Source organism: Falco cherrug, chromosome 2, assembly GCF_023634085.1.
Source record: "Falco cherrug isolate bFalChe1 chromosome 2, bFalChe1.pri, whole genome shotgun sequence".
Lineage (NCBI taxonomy): Eukaryota > Metazoa > Chordata > Aves > Falconiformes > Falconidae > Falco > Falco cherrug.
This window is the reverse complement of record NC_073698.1, coordinates 114,489,763-114,512,730: the sequence shown is the minus strand read 5'-3', so window position 1 is coordinate 114,512,730 and position 22,968 is coordinate 114,489,763. Positions and strand designations below refer to the sequence as shown.

General features: G+C 41.4%; 1 protein-coding gene across 11 annotated transcripts in view; it reads right to left on the bottom strand.

Annotated features, from left to right (window-relative positions):
* Positions 1–22,712, bottom strand: part of POU2F1 (POU class 2 homeobox 1) — a 122,948-nt gene extending 100,236 nt beyond the window's left edge. For 9 of the 11 annotated variants that reach the window (XR_008731046.1, XR_008731044.1, XR_008731045.1 and 6 more), the window contains exon 1: positions 4,769–4,874. Coding sequence is in view for 6 of the 11 variants with exons in the window: in XM_055702943.1 (XP_055558918.1) it covers positions 4,769–4,862 (94 nt within the window). In the remaining 5 variants the exon portion in view is untranslated. Of the gene's footprint in view, positions 1–4,768; positions 4,875–11,839; positions 11,971–22,593 lie in introns of those variants that run through there. The other 2 variants (XM_055702944.1, XM_055702946.1) reach the window with 2 other exon arrangements.
* Between the last annotated feature and the right edge of the window lie 256 nt (positions 22,713–22,968).

Genomic DNA, 22,968 nt, shown 5'->3' with positions numbered 1-22,968 from the left:
TGTACTGAGCCATATCCTGTCAGAAGCATCTTTTATCAGGGGACAATAGTAGGGATTACTTACTCAAGCAATACTCAACTGAAATATTAGGGGAAGAAAGACAAAAATTATCTATGACTGAACATTTATTCAGTATATTTTATCTAATGATTGCAGGTTTTTTTTGTCTTTTTGTTTGTACTTGAAAGAAGTGAAAGCAAATAAAAACCTTACAACTTGAGAAACTGAGGAACATGTAAGCTAGGATGCTTAAAATGCCATTTGGAGGCAGTATAAACCAGTGAAAAACCTCTGAAGTCCTAACCTCAGTTCTCTGAATTTACTCATTAACATATTTAAAAGCAGCATACTATTATTTGACTTTGTAATAAACCCTTAATTTTAACAAATTTTTTTTAATTTCGTTTCATGTTTTCCTTTGCTGTGGAACCTAGCATCTCAAATTTTCCCTTGCTCTGTCAAAACACAAGTTTGTTGCCAAAACAACAGGGCAAACCACTTCTTTTAATACATATTCTGTATCTTATTTCTTTGCTTCTCAGTTAACAACATGGTATTTATCCCACTGAACTGGTTTTCTTATTTCTTATCTCACAATATCCAAAACCTTAAACAGCGAGCACGTTATGTATATGAATACCTTTAGCTGAATATGTGCAAAGTAAACGCATGCAACCTTTCCTTGATGTAGGAAGAGTTATGTCTATGAAATACCTTTAGCTGAATATGCGCAACCTAAATGCATGCAGCCTTAATGTAGGGAAGAAACAGCAGCACCTCAGGGCAGAATTTTGTTCAACTGAAAAGGGCAAAAATCTGCTAATATTTAGGAAACTACCCCCTCAAGGAATTGCAGTTGAGACAAAAGAATCCCCAACCAACAATAAAATTAAAATTTGGTGATGGTGGCTAGATGCCAAGAATTGCAATGCTCCTGCAATAGACAGTGCCTCTCTGTTGCTGGCTCCAAGATCAAAGCTCAAAGACCTGGAAGCATCCGACTTGGAAAGCAGAAAGACAATGCTAAGACCTTGGCTTTATTATGCCCCTTTGAAAGACTGAATTTTTCTGCTTTCAGCAAATTTCCACAAGCACACCAAACTTCTGGTTTGGAAAAGTTAACATCCAGCCTCTTTTCATGGCGTAGGGCTGCTGTACAGTGCTACAAAGGAATCTTTAACCATCCCTATTCATCCCCGTTCCAGCTTTTATTCTTTCATTCATACAAACCTTCAAGTTTCACCAGAATCCTGATGATCGAACATGCTGTTCCCCAAGATGTACATGCAAAAGTAAGTTTTAAACTGCGAATTAATTACAATAGCATTTCTAGACACTCTGTTACTGTCGCAGTATCATTTATTTGAGATACTACAGCTAAAAACACATCCTCCTTTCAGGTGAAGAGCAACTGCGTACTTAGTATTGTTGCTGGATTAGATGTGTTCGTTTCATAGTGCTGATGGAAGCCAAAGCTGTCCAAGTTTTATAATGGCATTCCCCATTCTGAAATGAAACAAAGCAACCGGAACTATGGCTACTTCATAGAAGGACAATTCTTTACCTTGTGATATAATTTCCCCTCAGTTGCTGTTAAACAGCACACTAAAGATATTTGTTGGATAAGGGCAAGCAGTCTTTCCACAGAACAGCTGACACTCCATCAAACAGAAGAAGAGTCCAGAAGGAGTACTCATTTCTTCTCCTTTGCACACGAGGATTATTGATTATGGTAGCCTTGAGACGGAACAGCGGGGTTCTCGGCAAGAAAGTTAGGAAGTGCAATGCCATTTCTCAATATTTGTCCATTCAGTTTTACCTTGAATTAAAGCATGTCATACTGATAAAACTCCTCTAACAAGCAGAGTGCATTCTTGCTGTATTAGTTTCACATTCGAGACTTCAGAAAGGTAAAGAGTACCTTTCAACTACTACTCAATTGAAAGGTGATCTAACTGCCATCATCTGAAAACCCAGGGAAGGGGCATTTTGAAATTACTGTTTTAAATACCAGCATGCCCTATTTTGCAGCAAAGGCATACAGAAATCTGTTTCTACTGCAAATGTTAAGTTCTGGCACTCAAATGTGGCTTTGCACTGTGCTGCCAGTTTAAAATCCCAACTTGTAATGCATTTACAGACTCTCTATTCCTACAGAGACATTCTAAGGGCAAAAAGCTTCCTTGCTAGAACACTATAAATACAAAATAGGCTTTTATTACTGTAAACTTGGACTACCTTTTCAAGTCAAACAGTCATAAGAGTTTGTATGCCAAACATTTGTTTCTGCTCCCTGGAAGCAGTCTGGCTAGCACAGTTTTTTCCCATGCTTAAGTCTCTGTAACAGTACCATCTATCCTTACCTGACCAGCCTGTGTCTGGAGAGCTTTTGTGTGTCTAGAAGCGACACCAGGTATTATGCAGCTTCCTGTCCCAATTCCCATTTCAAAACACTTTTTCCTCAGTTATAAGTATAACACACATCAATACTGCTGCTCAAAGTCATCAAAAATACTATTTTTAGGAAAAGAAACTATATACACAAAGGCCATCATCTGCCTTAACCACCCAATGACTCGCTACATAAAAATCAGAGTTGCCTAGCAGAAGCACTATATCCCAGTGTTGCCCAAGTGGACCCCATTAAAGCCAACACAATCCAGTCACTCCAAATGGAATGCAAAGCATCCTGTAGCTGGAGGCAAGCTCTCCCGGTACTTTTTAGACAAAACAACGTATTTCAGGCTAAGAATTTTATCCAAGTATTCTGATCTAGTCACTCTCTTCCAAGATCACAGGTGGAAGAGCTGATGCTCTTACGACCAATACACAAAGTCAGGAGCCAATCACTTCAGATGCAAAATTTTTCATCTATCAACCTGCAAGCCTGGATGGTTAAGGACTTTCCTCAAACCCATGAGACAGAAACGAGAAACGGGGGCGGAATTTTACTGACACTCCTGGTAGGTACATTTTCACAGAAAAAAAAGGAGCCCACAAAATACTCAAATCATTATTTAAATGTGACCAATCCCACCTCCCACCCCCTCCACTGGCAAAAGAAAACAGTAATTGAAGCCTAGCAATACATCTCTCACTCCAACTTTTTATTCACCGGTGGGCTGGAATGCCCTTGTGCAGGCACTACTCCATCCTAAGCACCCTGCAAACACTTGGCATGGCTTAATTTTTGTTTTCATTTTACTTGGGCTTCAGGGGGAAAAGAAAAAAAAAATAATCTTTCTAGAAAGATCATTAAAATTAATTAATCAAAAATAAAGTGAGATGGGGGGACACACCTGAAAATAATCAGAAATTGTGTTGACCAAACTAAGTTTGCATCACAGACTACAAACAAACCTCAGAGGAAAGTCATCAGAAGAGGAATGACATTTTTATGATATTTTATGATAAAGATGAGGGGTGAACATAAGAGAAAAATGAGAGGAAAACTGTGTAAGGTTTCACTCATACAAGCCAAAAAAAAAAAAATCCATCTCTATTCTTTCCCTTCTGAAAGGCCAGAAAGAATAAAATACTCCAGCTGTTAATTTTAAGATGGCTTTGCTTTCTTTTTTCTTTTTGGAACTTGAAAAGTGATTTCAAACCAGTTCTTACCGTTTCCTCCCCTCATTAGAAAATTCTGATCACACAACTAAAAGCACTGACACCTGGATGAACTGAACTGCTTGCCAGTGTTACAGCAGGAAGAAAAGAGGAGGAGAATTCATCAATTGCACTACTGAATATGAGTTCATTTATACAGAAAAAATGCGCATCTTATTGAATGAAAGCAATATGAAAGGAAAACGCCTCTGCAGCAGCACATCATACTAGTATTTAAACAGTCAAGTGTTCAGGGTATCTTTTTTAAACCTAAAAAGGAAATAAATCCAATACAGCTTCTCAAGCACAGGTTCTGGAACAGAAAATATCTGTAACATTCCATGTTCTTCCTAACAAATCTGTATGTCTTCTCCCTGTTGTAGACACTGAACAAATTAAAATACAAACCCACCAACTGAGCTCAACCAGTTGAGTTATATAGTGTCCAGATTTTTTATTTCATTCTGGATCAAAGAACTATTACAACGTATGTGCATTTAGTAAAGCATGATGGTAAAGGGAGTTCCTTTATCTCAAAAGAGGTCTGTCACATGCACAATGCTCTACATGCTCTCAGAACTGAAATCGTCCCTAGAAATCACATATGGAACCTTGTGATCCTCTCAAAACTTAATAAATGCTGTTATCTCTGCCATAAGGGCTGTGGACAACTGCTTTAAAGAGAGCATTTCAAGGATACTTCTCTTCAGTCTGACCAGATATCAACTTTATATGTTTATTATCCTCATTCTATAACGAATTGTTGCTGTCTACATATGAAAGAGTGTTTATTGTAAACATCATTGTTTTTTCTACTCAATACTGAGAGGCAGAAGCATATGCAAACACCACAAATTTGGGGAGCCAGATGAAACATCAATCTCTGCCTAAAATCTTGAGGCTGCATTACTTGAACCTGCACTTACCTCTTTTTTGATTACATATATTAATTGATAACTGAATAACAAAAGAGTAAGTCCACTGACCCTAAGATTTCTTCTTCACAGTTTGTGACTTTTCTCTGAAGAAGCATTTACTCCAACAAAACTCTGCAATTACAAGCAGGCAAGTAACTCTACTACACCAGAGACGCAGATGTTAAGTTCACCCACATGATGCATAATTTTATAAAGAGTATGCAGAGTACTCTTTTCCTACAAACCTGTTTTCTCCTGCTGTATCTTCCTCCAAACACTTTCTGATGGCTTATTGCCCTGCCTTTGTGCTTCCTCTCCCCAGAATCTTTCCTCCATCATAGCACTGCAGCAGAAGTAAACATGTGTGTTTGGTAAGCAAGGGAAGAATTTTAAGCAAGGCATCAAAAATAAAAGGGTATAAAAGCATCATCTCCTTTCCTAAGCCCCCAAAACACAAAATCTTTGAAAGTTAAGATGTGCTTACTACGCACGGTAATCTTAATATACTTAATGCCTACTATTTGGAACAAAAGTCACAAACAAAAGACCACCTGAGTCATCACCTACAGTGACTGCAGAGGGAGCCTCAGGAGTTAAGTCACCACAGGTTCAAATTAGTTAGGAATAAATTCCTAGAGCTCTTTGAAGAAAGAAGACCCAGTTAACCTGCTTTGGGGTTTTTTTTATTTATACAGACAACTTTATCAAACCTTTTCTTGTTAACCATCTATTTTACTTTTTAAATATAATTTGTATGCGTTAATGGAAAAGTTATTTCTCAAAATTAACATCCGCTTTTAAAGAGAAATTCAGGACTCAAAAATGTGCTTATCCTAACACCATTCCCATAACAGCCTTGAAAATTCTGAAACTGACATCACAAACCTTCACCTTTCTATTCAAGTGGGATATTGGGACAGTGTTTCTTTATGTTTGTGCCTTAAGTACAGTACCATCTACAGTGCTCTGGGACAAAATAATATGCATGGTAACACAGTACTCCAGCCACTAACAGTATGTATCTGTTTCAGTAATATCACAACTTAGTGCCAAAAGAAGGACAGGAAAGTTCTTTATCAAGCAACTGCTGAAAAAGAATTCCCATTTTTTAAAGAAAATATACTGTATTTCTAGATCTCCGTGTGCAAGGTAATGTTTCACTACTAAAGCAAGCACAGTAATTTCCCAAACTGATGATTTCACTGTCTGTAATTTAACGATTGCTGTTGAAACACGATTCATTTTATTATCAATTCATTTAACACCAATGTAGCAAGCAAGAAGAAACAACAGTTTAGGTCACCATGAAGAAACCCTCATGCAGCATGGATGCTGGCAGTTAATAGTGAGTTGAAAAGTTATGTCCTTAAGTACAGTCAGGGTATCACATCTGATTATTAAACTCAAAGAATGTCAGAGAGCGCTCTGGCAGTATATGCACATGAATAGAGGAAGTGTCGATTTTTTTACTTTCCCAACAAGGGGGGGGGGGAATGGCATTTTTATTGTCATAGCACTTCCAGCAAGTTGATATTAAAAAGGAGATTTCATGCCAAAGTTGGCTGTTTAATCAGATAAAGAAGGCTTTCCTATTTCCCATTGTATAGATCAAGTTGGCTACAGGAGCCACACAGAGCTTTGAGTAGCACATTTTTCCATGAGGACTGTATCGTTTGATCATAGCAAAGCACAAGGGCTGCTGGGGTAATCTGAATCGGAGCTGCAGAAAAAGGGAGCCCGGCAGCCTGCTGAGGCCAAGGTAACCATGTCACCTTGGCATCCCACAGCACTCCCAGTCGGTCACCCTGGCATCCCACAGCACTCCCAGTCGTGGACCTAGGTGTGCAGGGGGGAAACACCCATTTACAGATGTGTCACAGAGGTTTTTACATGGTTCACAATTAATGCGGTATGTTTTCTCCAAAGCTCCCCTATAATGATTTTAACACATGCTTATTAAGGCCATTCCCCCTGTACTGATGAAGATTCTCCTGACTAAATTTCAATCCCTTACTGCTTTGAAAAGTGATATATAGAATTTTCTATACAGGTCTTTGCAAGAGACATAGCAATTTATAAAGCCAATAAAACTCTGTCCTCTAAAGAGAGAATTTTTATTAGAGGACAGGACACACCTAAAAAGGTGTGTCTCTACCTGTGATGCTGTCCATAGCCTTCTGCAGCGGACTGGAAGCAGCAAAGGACAAGTGGGTTAGGTCACCTGATATTCAGAATGACGACAGATGAACCCATTGATAGGTTAATAGGTCAGAATAGACCCCTGAGCAGGACCAAGTTTAGAAGCTCAGCTTTTCACCAGGTACTGTCCCCAAAACACCTCCCTGGCATTTCCAGACTCCTAACCCTTCTACAATAGCAAGCAGCCCTTCAAGCCACCACTTTCTTCTGTTAACTCCTCTCTCATATACACTCAGATTCTGAATCCAATTAGGTTCTGGGCTGTGAAGCAGGCACTGCTAAAGGATCCATCCAAGCATTTTAACTCTAGTCACTGAAATCCTGTTGAAGCTGCTGACCTGGAGAAAAAAAAAAAAAAATCTTCAAAGCTGCAACCAAAAAAGTACTGAAGCACCACTGTTAGTCCTAGCCCTTGAACGAACACAAGCCACTATCTGCCAACCGTATCTTGAAATGCAAGATAACTACCTTGCCATATTTCCACCAATACTGCCAGTCTTCCATCCACTACCAGTATTGGTCATGACTTATAACATAGGTTCTGCTCTCTCTGTATAGACAAAACATGTAGAAGCCTGTAACGTGAACTAGGCACTAAGGTACTACCTTGATTTTAATACTGTATTCTTAAGTAAAAGCAACTGCACTAACTGAGGCAATTCCAATTAGCTTGTTTATTTTCCAAGTCCTAGTGGCAAGAACATAACTGGTTCTCATAGAAGAATTTGGAATGGAATGAAAGAAAACACTGAAAGTTTAGGTCATTTCATTTAGTAATTCTAGAAGAAAATGGTTGGGGGGGGCAGTACTGTTTTCTTGTTGTCACTCCTCCACATGTGATCATCCCATTCTCTTGAGCATTTAAGTTTGAAGACAGCACAGCAGGTTCCTTTCTGATCTACATACTGCAGATAGGTCATAGGCCCATGCATTTGTAAAAGAGAACAAGGGATTTACACAGCAAAATATTTTTGCTTTTCCCATTTTATGGTTCCTTTCGTTTTGACACATTGAAGTTTTGTAGAGGTGATCACTTTTCTTAAGCACTCCAAAAAAACTTCTGCACTCCCCTTTCACTTCTGCAGAAGAATCTACATTTATTGCCAAGACACCTGCAGTCCAGAGCTTTAAATTCCATGTATATTCAGTCTGGTATTAACTGTCATACTACTCTTTCTAAATGCAACATTCATTCATCCAAACGCTGCTGGGAACTGCATGATCTAATCTCCACATGACTAAAAAGTTCAAGTTTTGAGTTAGCAATTTTTCATCCACAGTTACATCAGTATGCCATTAAGAAAGCTGCCATTCCTTCCAACAGCTCAATCCTAGAATCCTTGACAAGCCCAGATTGGAAGGAGCCTCAAAAGATCAGCAGGTCCAACCTTTTGTGGGAAAGGGAGCCTAGACGAGGTTCTCTAGCACTTTGTCCAATTGCATCTTGAAAAACTACATGCTTAGAAAAACTTTAATGTTTAGAATTAAATAGGAAAAAAAAAACAAACCTCCAAGAGATAAATTAGAAAAGACTACTCTGAGGATCACAAACCTAGTCTAAAGACCAAAAGCTTTGCAATCACATCATACCAGTACTCTTAATAAAACCCTCCACCTGCACAGGCATTATAGCAAGATAAAAATGTTTGCAGTTTAGAAAAAAGCATTTAGAAAATTTAATGCTAGCTACCTCATCACTAGCAAATTTATGCCGATTAAAGAAAAAAGCTACTAAGCACAGCTGTTACCAACAAACCAGCAAATCTTCAAGCACAGGACCTCTGCACTTATGTAAGTGGAACAACAGTACCTGCAACATATTTTGCAGTTTGCTCCCTGTCAGTAGTTTGTTAACAAAAACATCTCAATCACATATTCTTAACTCCAGCTGCAGCACACCAAGATTCAACTTCTGTGATAGGCTTATCATAAATGACAGGCTACACGGGGTATTTTTTTTCTTTCTGCAGAAAAACAACTGCAACTTTGATTTTCCGTTACGTTTTTCATCTTCCTTACATGCTGCCCATGACACCCTCCCATTTGCTAGTGGGTGCTTTTCAAGTCTCCATCTTTCTTCAGAGGACGAAAGATGTGAAGAGATCATTTAATTCTAACCTCACCTAAATGGCTATATGCTCAATACAATTTAATGTAAATGAAGGCTGCACAGGTAGAAATCAGCTCATCCTACATTTTTCCTGTTATTAGAAAGGCTTTCAGCACACTTACAACAACATGCTTAGGCCCTATCTATACATAGAAACTGTCTTTGTCAAAGTAAGCCAAAGGTGAAGAGTCTTTTATTTGCGGAGGCCAAAAAAAGCTTTACAAAAAATACCTGGCATACCACTTTAACACACTTCATGCTATTCACTGATAACTTGAAAGTCAGATGGCTCAGAAGTCTCAGGCAACCTTTGAGTTAAGCCAATAAGCCAGCTCTAAACAGACACACAGTTATGTCAACAAAAGTAATGCAGGCTAGTTAAACTCAATGTTTTTATTAGCATTTTTACTGGGGCTAAATCTGGAAGTCATATCACTTTAAAAATACAGGGAAAATGCTAAATACTTCTCTTTGACAATCAGAAGACAAGGGAGTAAGAGTACGCGCTGAACAGTCTGCTCTGCTACCTGTGAAATTGAGGCGTACAACCCAGCAATAAATGGAAGTGCTCACAGAGCAGAAAACAGCTGACCATTTCCGAAGGCTGATGGGCAGGAAGTTTCCTGGTACAATTTGTGGGTCAACAAACCCTTGAAAAGAGACTAAGAAAACATTTCACCTTCTTTGGAAAAGAACAGCACTGAGAAAGGCAAGCCACAATTGAACAAATTATTCTGGGAGAAGAAACATAACAGGACACTGCTGCTCTCACATCTTCAGTTTTAAAAGTACATACATTTCTCTCAGCTGAAAAGAATCACATCGCAGTGATGAAAAAAAAGAAAGTATTTTCCTCTTCATTCGTATCGGCAAACTTTTGGGGCTAGTATAGCTGAAAGAGATCCAGATACATAAATAAAAAGCAAGGTCTCAGTTTTCCAGACTTTGGGAGTGAATTTAAAGGTAAGCAGAGACTAGATTTACTTTGAGAGAGAGATCTGGATCATATTAGTCATCATTATCACGTAATAACCAAGGCACAGTATCACGCATAAATGTTTTTTTGTTTGCCAGTAAGATTTGAAGAAAACTGAAAATAAAGATAAAATACACTGCAGTGAAGTCACTGTACTGAATTCATGACATCATAATTGTTGCCATGGCAACTAGCTAGTATCGAGCACAGAATACTGCCTTCACTGCAGAATCAAGGAGCACCTGTGCTGCCACAAAAGAAATGTTCTTATTCAAACACAAATCTAGTCAACAACACAGGAAATAAGATAGTCCTGTAAGTAGATTGCCTTTTCAATACCTCTTATTTTGTTCACCTGGTGTGAGACTTTTTAAACACTCCAGCACACATAAAGAGGCACACGTGATAAAAAGAGTCTAATTGGGAAAAAAAAAAAAAAAAAGGTGTTTTTCTTCCACAGTGTTCCTCAATTTTCCCAGTACAGTGTAATTCTTCTCTTTGTACTTTCCCCGCCTATGCATATGACTGCAGTCATTTACAACAAACCTCTGTTCAGACAGGGAACAGAGGGCAAAAACTCCAAAGAAAAACATTTCCAGTTCTTATTTCAATAAGCCAGATAGTCAAACTGGAACTGTCACACAGCAGCAGAACTAACTGATCAAGAACACACGCCACATTCAGAACCTATAACTCTTTTTTGTTTAAGGACTGCCCCAGCAGGGACTTCAGACAGCAGTCGTGTGGGTTTTATGCACTCAGTAGATGCAATGCTTCAAATCCGCAGGGCTCTGAGAACAGCCCGAGATTAGCTTTCTTCTAAATAAAACATCCCTTTTCCGCTAAACAGTCCTCTTTCACATGAGGAATATCTGCTACTCCCAGCTCCTCACCATTCACAAATATAAAAGCTTCGGAAATCAAATCTTTTCCAAAAAAAACGCTAACCAGTTGACAATTTATCGGATCACAATTCAGTTTGAGACTAACAGTTAAGTACTAAACGTACAAATGCCACATTTCATGTTGCAATCTCAAATATTTGTTGAAATAAATCACCCAGTATCACACAGGCACATGAAGGAAAATGCACCTGAAAATTAACTTCTTCATATTAACTTGCTGAATAGTTAGAGTTGTAGGTGAGTAATACCAGTGTTTCACAGTTCACCCTTAAGAGTTGATTAGCACCAAAGAAATTTGTTTCACAACAAATTTTAAAACATAGTAAATATTTTAAAATGTTGTGAAGTATAAAGTATATTTATTTGCTACCTCAGTGGTTCTTAAGAGCAATCCACAGCTTATTGCTGGACCAAAGAACACTTCCACACGACCATATGCAACTAGTCAATGTGTCTAAAGAGTTACAGGATGCTTTGACAGTTTTTTTTAAGCTTCTAAGAAATCAAAACTGTCCTAGTTACCAATTAAACAACGGTACCACATTTCTATGTTGGTTTCAGGCCTTTGCTGGACACTTCCTCTATTGCTATCAAGTACACCAGTCACATCAAAACCAAAGGACAGAAGCACTGAAGTAACCTGCCTCTCCAGACCCCACTTTCTTTATAAAGACTGTCTAAACAAATGAATGTTAGAGAACACAAACAATAAAATGTGGAGTTTCAGGTACAGATGATTAGTAAGACAGCTGTACTCTGTATGTTTCTGTCTTCAGTGTTCTCCCAGTATTACTTCACACAACCAGGAATGATGGCAACTACTTTAACGATGACACCATGAAAATTCCCAGTCTAACTAACCTTCCACAAGAGGAAGTTTCCTTGGGAAACTACTGTAGTTGACAACATGTTATAAGGAAATTGTTGAGTGTGTCAATCTACTCCTTGCCACTGAAAAGTGCAGAAATTAACATCTTCCACATGTTCTTAAAACCTTTGGAACAGATGCTGCCTTTGGTCACAACAACTTGTGTATACAAGCATATATCCCAGTACACCAGTTAATAACACTGCCACAAACTCAGAAAACTGAAAGAAGCAGGGTGATAAACCTCAAGCAACTTACATCAGAAACGCAGAGTTACCAGCTTCTCTGCAATTCACAGAATGGTTTGGGTTGGAAGGGATCTTCAAAGGTCATCTAGTCCAAGTGTCTGTATCACAACAATTCACAGACCTACCCGAGATGTAAATATACAACAAATGACAAGGACATTCCCTTCCTCATTAGTAAACACAGCATTTCTCGCTCTAACCCACACAATATGAAATCACTACTTAATAAGTAATGAAAGAAGTACCACTGTGCCTGCAGTTAATTTTGCTTTTTGAAAGACTGACAGATTAACTAATCCCTTAAGCAACTAATGCATCTTCTACAAGTGCACACAGAAAATTACGGATTGCGTCAAGACTTTAGAGAGCTTTTTATATACATTTAAAATGAGTTTGTTCAATTAGGTTTTCCCCAACAGTTCTTCTGTCAAGTCTAACTTTCACTTACATTAACACTAGATTGGGGATAAGTGGTGACCCACCTTTGTACATGGTATTTTTTCTTGCATTATTCATTTATCAATATTATAACAGAAGCAACAACTGACAATTTTCTTTTAGGAACATTAGAGATGCCCATAACACATGCAAACCTGACTAGAGACACCACAACACAAAGACACACTACCTGTCCCTCCTCTCTCCCCCAGCAAATCAAGTTGCAAAAGGCTAGGGGATTTAAGATGCCTAACGTTTATTCTAGCTCTTTATGCCTTTATTCAAACTTCCATTATAGCAAATCCTTTCCACTGTTGCAGAACTCATCATCCACAACTACAGAAAACTTAAAGTGTATAAGCACTTAACTACAAAGCTATATCCCTTAAATTTAGCTTTTAGTTTATAAATAGTTACATTTACTATAGCTATCATTAAAATGTGTTACAAGACATGCCTGGATCCATTTTGAATTTTAAGTACATTGAGAATGATACTATTGAAGCAGTTTTTCTCAACACAGGCATAGCTGAAGCGCATTCTTAGGAAGCTTTAGGGCTCTAGGCCTTAGTCAGTCCTTAGTATATTTGGAACAAGTTCTTTCTGCACCACTGAACTGAACCATATAAGGTACAACCATGTTGCAACTAGGTTCCAAACCAAATTACATCATATCACGATAAAACACAGCATTTTTATCTCTCAGAACTGAGAGGAGATATTCTTTACAAAGCCATTCTCCCACTATAATGACAAAAGGAATAGTCTTGAAATAACATTAGCTCAAAATTTATACAGATTTCTGCAGTCCCTATCTGTAGGATAATTCTCAAATATGCTCAAGACCCTCAGTGAGTCGGAAGGAATTGAGAATGCACTTAGTTGTAGATCTTCTCCATGAAGTAGTAACAGAGACTGAATTTTTAACACCCACACTCCTATCCTCCCCTTATCTTTACAAAGTAAGAGAGCAAAAGGAGCTTCCAGTTCTTCAGTTCCCTGGTAGGGAACTAGAAATTAGTCAAAAGCCCTTGGAGCAACCTCCCCAGTTGTTTCCCAGAGCCGGAAATGTGCAGAACAGACAAAGAACTTCATCCTTCCTGAACTCCTTTACAATGCTCCTGATCACTTCAGGAAAGGAGAAGAACCGCGTACAAAGCTTAAGATGGACTGAGAAATAAGCAGGAAGGTGTTTTCCCTTTGTTTGAAAGGGAATACTAAAAATCACCATGTTGGCTCCAACCCAACATTTACCTGACCCTCCTCCAAGAGCAGACACGTAGGAAAGACTGTAAAAACAGGGCAAGCATAGGGATAATTCCTCTGATTACATTCCCAAATGCCAAGAATTTGCAGCTCAGCGCTTGCCTAAGCCAGAGGTGAAGAACAACGTGCAACAGACCATTTAGACCTTCTTTGTACAACCTTACACACACTGAAAAAAGAAAAAAGGTAAACAGCAAAGGTTAGTTTAAAATATGAAAAATGCCTGCAACATCAGAAGATCTATTTTTTTGCAAAACTGAGTAAAATCAACTTTGGAAATGTATCAGTTTTCCAGTTTACACTTTTCCACCCGATGCATCCTCATTTGAAAGCTTTCACTAAAAGTCTTCCCTATAACTGCTGCTACTTCAACACGTTTTTCTAGGGCAGTGGTTGCCAAATTCGACATGCAGCCTGGCAGCTGATGGCTTCTTCCCTACTTTGGCACACCCATCCTAACCAAAGAGAAGCTACGCTGGCAGTAAAATGATAGTTGGATAAAGGTTAGCAATGATGCGATTCAAACAACTTGCTGTGTGAGAGACAGTGTGAATGATTTGAAGTCAGAAGCTACTAGGCCTTGGACTAATAAATACGCAGAAATGTAAGCTCTCAACTGTTCTAAGAGATACTCCTATGTTCCCAAGTTCCACGAGCTTTGTTGCCACAAGCTATCTAAAACAACTATATTCTGCCTGAAATGGAACAGCAAGATAATCTTCTGATAAAGACCGTTTAAGAGAAATGACTTGTAAATCACATGCTTCACTTGAGATACTGGAAATACTCATAACAATTTACATTGTGTAGTTCAGATCAACATAAATTCAATACAAACAGAAAAGTACCACCGGAAAGTTCAATAAAACTGAGGAGGACCACGTCTTTCTAACACTGAGAACAGACACTGTCATTCAAACATTACAAATGGAAAGTTACTGCTCCTTTTGCCCGCCTACCTCCAGTTTCTCCACACAATCCCAACCCATTTCGGCCAGAAGCTGGGACAGTTTTACACAGGCTCTGTCAAAACAGACAATAGTCCAGCAAGTGACGGCCCAATACTCTTCCTGCTTATGTCCCCACTTCTTTTTGGCAGCAGCCCACCCTTAAATTGGATTAAATGTAACATGAACTATACCCTCAGGTATGATGACAAAGCAACTCAGATGATCCCTCACTCACAGATTTCAAACAGAATTATCTGGGCTACTTTAGGCAGCTTAGATCAGTCTTCACTAACAGAGCTAATTTTAACTGAAATGGATTACATAGTACCCGAATGGGCAGACCCACCAATAGAGGCAGGGGAACGAGAAACTCCAACAGTCAGAAGCAGTAATGTCTTCTACTATGACAATCAGAGCTAGAAGACACTGTCCCCAACCTAGGCTTTCTGGTACTTTTTCCAAAGATGTGCGCACACAGGTGTGTGTACGTGCATTGGAGGATGGGGTGGGAAACACTCCCGGAGGAGCTGATAAGGACGGGAGGTAGCATTTCCCTGCACATCTGTATCTCTGCAGCCTTAGAAATAAGCAAATTCCAGTTATCTATTTAAACTTACGCTTGGAAATTCATATAAAAGTGATAACATACCAAAGACCAGCAGGTAAGAAAAAATTACAAATAATTAGAAAGGAATCTTTGCAATAGGACTCCTGGAGGAAACATGAATTTAATTTCTCATTCAACAGTCTGTATTAACTAATAACATAGTAATGGAGTGATTCATCAAACATCTGAGTCACTTCTACCTGCATTCACTGTATACTCCTCCCCCTCAGCTATATCCAAGTAGCATAAAGCTACAACTTCACACTGGTATGGCCAGGCACAAATTACTAAGTCACATGGTATTTTTCAAATAAAACTGAATCATCGAAAGGACAAAAAGAACAAACAGCAAAGGAGCTCACTGCAAAAAGGATGGCGAAACAAAAGGGGGGGGGGGGGGGGGAGGGGAAGAAGCAAGCTACATCTCCAGCCTGATTCAACAGGTTTTTCTACACTTATTTAAGCCTTCAACTGTATTTACTATTTCAGTAACTGTTCATATATTGCTTTTCCAAAACTTCATGCTCTGTCATACAGCGTCAAAACGTATTACTTATACTACTTCACATCTATACAGCCAAATCTGATTTCTGAGAAGGAAAAAAAAAAAGGAATGAAGAGCAAAAGGTTCCTTGTCACAGGATCACAATCTATAGAAAAGATAAATCTTTCTCAGAGTAATCACATCAAACAGCTGAAGCAATTACTCGGGGTGGGGTGGGGTATTTTGTGGTTGTTTGCATCTGGTTTTGTTGGGTTTTTTTTAAAGGCTGCTTCACAGGGATATCAGTCCAAAATCTAGCAAAAATAACAGCGCCTGTAATTTCCCAAGTACTTCTACATATATGTCCTTATAAGACAGGTGCCTCACTGTAAGCAGCATTAAAATATAATGGGAGCCACTTAAAAGTCTAATCCACAATTTTTATTTAAGAGTTTCTGTCATAGCTACCATTCATGCAATCATACCTACACAGAACAAACTATACCAAGTTTTCAGCATTTATTGGTTTCTAAGCTACTCCTTTCCTTATGTGCAGTTTCATCACTGCCTTCAGTAATCTACGTACAGCCTGCTGCTGAACAGAAATCCAGGATAGTGCCCATGGCTATACATTCCCATTACTTCCCTTGGGCCAGTACCATTTTAGATCAACTTGAGTTCAACTCAATCAACTGTGATTTCACACTGGTCCACATCAATCTAAAAGTAAAGCTATACAATACAACTAAACCAACCAGAATGCTTGCTGCTCCTTTTGAAAAGAGGAAGCTTCATTTCTCTTCCTTCTTTCCCCTTCCTCCACTTTCACTACCATGGTTCTACCCTCTCTCTTGCCTTTGCCGAGCCAACTTCAACTCACAAACCGAAGATCTAAATTGATGCGGGGCTAGTTTTCCACCAGGTTAGCAAGTTAAGCTAGATCATCCTGGAAATGAGTGAAGTGCTAGGACGGGTGCCAAGTAAGCGGCAGGATGAGAGCATGACTCCCCATTTATGCTAACAGGAAAGCCATCAGACAGAATGAAATTACAAGACTACTTGGGTCAACACGTGTGCTTCTTGCTCCCTTCCTTGATTGGTACCGCTATTCGTCTAATCTCATTGTAAACCAGTTCAGAGAGCTAAAACCCACAAAAAAGCTATTCAGTATTTTTGGCAAGGCTTGTTTTCTGCCAATTTAATTCCCTGAACTAGCTCAGCAAAGGAATCAGGCAAGCATCTGCACAGTACAGAGAAGGGGGCAGAACACACAGGGAGATGAGGACAGGCTCGGGGCTGATTTAAACTGTCATTGAACTGCATACCCTACAGCAGATCTACATCACACTGTAGTTAGAACTGACAGTAATCTGTGCCTTTACAACAGGAGGCCTTCATCGCTGATGAGAGTACATGAAACCGTACCAGCACTGAAACATCCTACGCAAAGTTTAACCTGGGCACAAGCTTGGATGATTTACATGTAACAGCAGAAGAATCACATTACTCTTACCTTCAGAAATACTATAAAACATTAGCTAATTATTCCCCCAGCAACACCCCTGTGCAAATGTGTTCTAATTCCCATTACACAGATTCAGCCCTGAACAGCAGAGCAAGCAAAACTGGTGACACACTCAGGATTGGAACCCAGTAAATCCTCCATATACCAAACCAACACTTCATCACTATACTGTTTATTACCCTAAACGAATTCAATTAGCCAGTAGCGGTCTACAAAAAGCTCCTTTAGCAAAGACTTCATAATGTGCTATAGAGCTCGTAATTTATAATAGTTATGTTAACAAACGTGGATATTTCCTAGCTAGTTGTGAAAAAGGAAACTAGGAAAGGAATAATACTGAAGATCTTAAGTAATTATTTCTTTTTCTGCAGAGAAAAGTAAGTGTGCACAAAGCAACATGAGAGCCTATTGACACAATTCAAGAAATTTAATGCAAATAACTGTAGAAAGAAAACACATCTATGTATATGGTTTTTTCTCAGATTAGCAACTGTCAGTTTCAAGTGAAATACAATCACTTGCTTAATACACACTAACCAAGACCAGTACCTCTCCTTAAATTTCTCTCCTGCACTCAGGCCAACAAATCCCAGGCTTAACTTGCCCTGCACAACAACGCAGCACACTAGGAAAAGGGGTGGGGAAATTCATTAACACAGAAGCAAGTCTCTGCAGTAGTAAACAGCCAGCATTGTAAGTCCATGCAGCAAAATGAGACAGTCTTTCATTCACATACTAGCTTAAGCACCCAAACCAAGCATATCACATTTGGGACACTCAAGTCATACTTAATTTTCTTCAACACCTTCTTCTGACAACAGCTTTATCACAGAGCCTGAAAACACATACGTCATAAAAAAGACAGTCATCTGCCTGGACTGTCACTGATTCTTTCAAGACAAAAATAATAAAGTTGTAAGTAAAAGCAGCAGAGGCTGCCTAATTGTCAGCTGTATAAAATAGCAGTATCAAGATTATTGTCCTATGGGCAACAACAGTTTGAGGGGAATAGAAAATAACGCTAGGGAAAAAAGGTAAGAAATTACCTGACTAGATTTGCACATTAAAAACGCTGTAATGTTCTGATGTCTTGAACTCCACGGGACCCAAAATTTGAGGAAAGCAAATGAAAACTTATTGCATGCTACAACAACTACTGCAAATAGAATCAGGAGAGAAAATCAACACGTCTATGGAGGAGATTATCATTACCTAGCAGAAGAAGCTAGATGACAGATCAAAATAACAAAAAACATTCCGTACATCATGGACAAAACATCTTACCCCAAAATTCTCTGCATCCTCACACACACACTGAACACAAAAGAAAAAGGCAACAATGTGCTACTCTAAAAGTGGAATTTACTGCTTGAAAATTTGACAAAGACTATTTAAGTGACAACAATGTTCAAAATCTCATTTTTCCAGGCAACACACTGCTACGATCAAGCAGAAATAGGCACAACACTTCTTCATACTACTTAAGAGACTCCTAACACAGAGTATGTTAGTGCTTCCTCAGTTCAACAGTACAGACTGAATCGAAGGCTACCTCACTGATTCCATCAAGTGAGGCAACTACAGACATCATCACCATTACTTGCCAAGACAAGCATTCAGAAGCTATCCACATTCAGCATCAGGACATCAGTATTAACACTTATTGCTTGAATTATTACTGCAGGGTAATCTTTGAGAAATTGTTAGTGACAGCAGACCTGAGATTTTTTCCTCTTAAAGTGACAGGGTGGGAAGCTCAGATTCTTCCCCTTTCCTTCTAGGAAGCGAAGAGTAAACTCTAGGTCCTCTGGTTGTGAAATCATCATACTGACGTACACCTTACCAATTCTGCTCCACATGCAGCAGCATGGCTACTGGCACAGCTTAGCCTGCTTTCCAACCAGCTGGAACCAGTTTCCAACCAGACTGGTCAGTTTTGGTCAGTTTTGAAAAAGAAAAAAAAGAAAAGAAAAAAAAAGCAGAGCCACCTTGATAACTGAGCAGAGGTAATCAGGTAGTGGAACTATTTCATGGGGAGGACAAGCCTTCTTCGTCCTGTCCCTAATAAAATAAAAGCTGAAAGGACAGCCAAAATGGGAGAAGATATTCCCCTGGTAAGAATTAGGAAGTACTGCAATGGTAGCACAACCCTCACTCTCACCACTGCTACTACCTGGGAAGAAAAAAAAATATGTTTCTTTTACTTTCCCACCCACCACTGATTGAGAAGGTCTAAACAGCAGCATAAAATCTGACACCCACCAGCACTAAACTAACATGGACGTCCTTACTCAGGACTGAGGAGTAATACCTACACACTCGTCTCGACACCTTCCAACAACTGAAGATGATGCCAGGGTTTGGGAAAAGGGGCTTTCCACTAACATGTTGTCTATGGGCTTCAGTTACGACACATTTCTGTCTGCATCACATTCCTGTAAAGTTTTAAGCTACAACACAAGCACACAGAAATACATCTGTATCCCGGCATGTAAATTTGACACATATTCAGAGCTATAAACCCCAGCTCACCACAGGACTGCACAAGGCCACTGTCCAGTATTCCATTTTATAAAAATTACTAAAATATCAGGGACAAAGAAATTTTGTTTGCAAGATGCAATGCACATTTTTATCATGCTGGATAAAATATCTACAGTCTCAGCAGTGGTTAAATTGCTGCTATAAAGGAAATTGTCCTCAGATAAATGGTTTCCCTATGAGAAGGTTTCAGTGCTACACCTCACCCCAGGTCAATAAATCAAATTAACTGCACCTTGTCCTCTGGCCAATGACATCATCAGCTTGACCACATCTTGTGAAGCGAGTGCAAAAACATATGCTATTTAAGGCATGAAATCATATTACTGCTTTTTGTCCAGCCAGCCTTGTGCTGTTGGTCTGCGAAACAGTCAGTCACCTGAACAGTCTCATTACGGCTTCTACAGATTTTTTTCTTCTAGTATTCAAGGCCTGTCGTCACCAAGGGTGAAGAAAAAGGATAAATAATCTGAGTCGTTATTTTTTAAATCAAATGCTTTTCATTAGCTCCAGCACAGTATTTTGTGACAAATTAAATTTAGAACCAAAGTACAAAATATGCTGCCTGCATCTGTATGTGAAGTCTCTTGCTAGTCCTGTTTCAAAGATGTTTGCATGCTAATCTGGCAGTGCTGCTTTGAAGTACCCTGCTGTTAAGTCCCGTCTCCACGGGGTAAAAACAATGGTCAGTAATGAAAACCTGTGCAGTTTTACCTGAAACACATCCCTGCATAAATATCTTCTTTTTTCTTTTTTAAATTACTGCCTCTTTCTAATAAAGTAGTCCATTTGTTTTCTAAGTAGACTAATATCCATTTTAAAACTGAATTACTCCAGACAATTTAAGAGGATTAATTTCAATTTTCACTTAGCATTCTTATGACACAAGCATGGAAAACTTATCTTCCTTTCTAGGCCCTGTACTGCCTAGTAGTATCTTGTCTTGAAAGCCACATCTAAATGAAAAGGGGGGGGGGGGGGGCAACAACCAAAACCAACCAAACCCAGAATAGTCAAAGATACAAGCAGCGACAAAAGCATCTGACACACTGCACTGTTAAACTGCATCCACATTAAGCAAAAAAAAAAAAAAGTGAATAAGATTATCTTCAATGTATTCAATTTTGTTTGTGTTCAGAGAGAGGAGGAAAACTGTTCAGATTTTGAGTGTGTCTTCTATAGCTCTCTCAGTGCCAGGAAACGTAAATTAGAAGCAACTCTCCTTTAAGGAAAAGGATCAAGGACAAAGGGACCAAAAATGCCCAAGCCTCTGAAAAGCAGATATGAAAGGAACAGCTTTACAGTCTTGAGTTGCTATAAATTAAAAATAAGCTCCTTATTTAAAAGACATGAGTGTTTGAGAATCTACGAGCAGATCTGATGCTGCTCAAGCCCCAGGAGGGTTTTGTTTTTGCTGGCAGGGGTGGAGTGGAGATGGGGGGGTCATTTTGGTTATTAGTAAATAAATCAAGCAGCAGAGAGTGAGGCCTAGGCGCCTGCCAGAGGAGCCAGGGCCTAGCTCTCCCCCCTCCTCTCCTCACACAGCCTGGGTTTGATCTCGGGGCCCTGTGGGTTGCCAAGAAAATTTAAAAAAAGCGAGAGAGCGAGAAAGAAGAATCATATTGAACCACAAAAGCACATGGGGCGAATGTAAAATATAAACACGGCGTTGGGCTCTGAGTGGCTGTTATTAAAGGTCTGAATTACTAAACATGAGAGGCGGGGAAAGCCAGGCGGCCATTTCAATAATATAAACCTCCCCGAATTAGACATTATTCAAATGAGAAGGAGAAGGAGAGAGAGGGAGAGCGAGGGAAAGGGACGGGACCCGCACTCCCAGCGCCAGCCCACCGGGGCTGCCGGCACCACCGTCGCCCCTGGCCCGGCACCCAGGGCAAGGGGCCGGGATCGGCACCCAGGGGCCCAGCCCCGGGGCCGCAGCACCCCGCTCCCCCCGGGGCTGCGGGGGCAGGAGGGCAAAGAGCGCCGGGGCAAATCCAGCCTTCGGGGGTGCAAACACGCGGCCTCCCCCGTCGGAGAGGGGCACGGAGAAACTGCCCGCGCACCTCCCAAGTCACCCCACTGAAACTACCCGCTACGGGGCAAGGGGGGGGAGGCTTTAAATAAAACACCGAGCCGCGCTCTCCACCCACCCTCTCCCCGAGGCCACCCGCACCCACCCACCCCATGCCTGCAGGCCCCAGGCTCTGGGGAAATAACCCTAGCCGGGGGGGATGCGGGGGAGGGCGGGGGAGCAATAAGAGGAGGGATGAGAAACCGCGGCTTTCTCCCTCACCCGGCCCCACCGAGGGGCCGGCACCCCGGCCCCCTCCGTCCTGCCGCCGCCGGGGGACCCTGCCCCACTCAGGGGGGGGCCGCCCGCCTCCCCCAGCCCGCCGGGCCATACCCCCCCGCTCCACCAGAATCCGCCCCCCCCACACACACATGAATATGTAAAGCGGCTTTTATTGTGGGCGCGCGGGCCGGGGGGGGGTGACCGGCCGGGTGGCGACCAGCCACCTCCGACCGCTTTTGGGTGCGGGGATGCCCCCCCTCCCCCACCTTCCCAGCTTCGCCCCCCCGCCCCCCCCCCGCCGGCTCCCCACCCCGACCCCACCGCCTCGCCGTTGCGCCGCCGCCGCCCGCGCCGCCGCCCCCCAATCGCCCCGCTGCCTGCCCCGGCGCCGGTGCCCCGGCGGGCGGGCGGGTGCGAGTGCGGCTCCGTGTGAGGGAGCGGGCGGGCGAGGGAGGGAGCGTGTGTGTGTGTGTGTGTGTCTCCCCGCACGGGGAGGCTGCTTTCCTTCTCGCCCCCCCCCCCCCCCCCGCTCCCTCCTGTGCCGTTAATTATAATAATCCTGAGTACTAATAAATTATGCTAAGCGGGGCGGGCGGGCGGCGGGGGGGCCGCGTGTGCGAGTATGAATATGAATATGTAAAATGCAGTAATGATTACCTGCCGCTGCCGCCACCGCCGCCGCCGAACTCTCATCTTGACTCGCTGCTCCTCCGTCCGCCATTTTGAATATTTTAACCAAAATCGGCCGCCCGATAAACCCTCCCTCGCTGCCGGCCCCCCTCCCTCCTCCCCTCCTCCTCCCCTCCCCCCGCCGCGCGCCCCCCTCCCCCCGCCGGCCCACTGCGCAGCCGCCGGCCCACGGCGCCGCCGCCTCGCTCTGCGCCTGCGCAAACTCCCCTCGCTCGCCTCCCCCCCCTCCTCCCCCCGCCCTCCCCGGCGAGCGGGTGCCGGCGCATGCGCCGATTCGGCGGACTCGCTCGCTCCCCCCCCCTCCCGCGGGCAGATTTGGCGCCGCAGTGCGCAGGCGCGCGG